The sequence below is a fragment of the Aptenodytes forsteri genome, unplaced genomic scaffold (assembly GCF_000699145.1).
Source record: "Aptenodytes forsteri isolate BGI_AS27 unplaced genomic scaffold, ASM69914v1 Scaffold611, whole genome shotgun sequence".
Taxonomy (NCBI): Eukaryota; Metazoa; Chordata; class Aves; order Sphenisciformes; family Spheniscidae; genus Aptenodytes; species Aptenodytes forsteri.
Window position 1 is genome coordinate 46,161 of NW_008795331.1, and position 669 is coordinate 46,829.

The 669-nt window shown below is 69.5% G+C and overlaps 1 protein-coding gene across 1 annotated transcript in view; it reads left to right on the top strand.

Annotated features, from left to right (window-relative positions):
* The window catches only part of ACP5 (acid phosphatase 5, tartrate resistant), a 9,557-nt gene that overhangs the window by 8,733 nt on the left and 155 nt on the right, over positions 1–669 (top strand). The window contains exons 3-4 of the mRNA XM_009280087.1: positions 9–136; positions 386–669. The exon at positions 386–669 is cut by the window's right edge and continues 155 nt beyond it. Coding sequence (XP_009278362.1) covers positions 9–136; positions 386–669 — 412 coding nt within the window. The remainder of the gene's footprint in view (positions 1–8; positions 137–385) is intronic.

The following is a 669-nucleotide window of genomic DNA, read 5'->3' on the forward strand; positions in this document are numbered from 1 at the left end:
CCCGGCAGGAGACCTTCGAGCGGGTGTTCACGGCCCCGGGGCTGCGGAAGCTGCCCTGGTTCGTGCTGGCCGGGAACCACGACCACGCTGGGAACGTCACTGCGCAGCTGGCGTATGGCCACCGCTCCCCCCGATGGTAGGGACCCCCCAGGACAGCCAGGACCCCTGTGCGGCTGCTGTTTTCTGGCATGGCCACCTGCCCATCTCCCCAAGTACCCCTGGGATGTCCCCAGGGTGTCCCCAAGTGTCCCCAAGCACCCTGTGTCCCACCGGCACTTCCTGCACTACAACTACAGACTGTGCGTGGTGCTGGGGTGTCCCCAGGGTGTCCCCAGATCCCCCTGGGGCGTCCCCACGGTGCCCCCAAGCCCCCTGTGTCCCACAGGCACTTCCCACACTACTACTACAGTCTACGCCTCTCCCTTCCGGGCACCAACGCCTCGGCCCGGCTGCTGGTGCTGGACACGGTGCTGCTCTGCGGTGGCGGTGACGACTTCGGGGCAGGGGGTGCCCCCAGGGGCCCCTGGGACACAGGGGCAGCGGCAGCACAGCTGGCCTGGCTGCAGGGACGCCTGGTCGCTGCACGCCACGACCGCTACGTGCTGGTGGCCGGGCACTACCCGGTGTGGTCGGTGGCTGAGCATGGCCCCACCACCTGCCTGGTGCGGC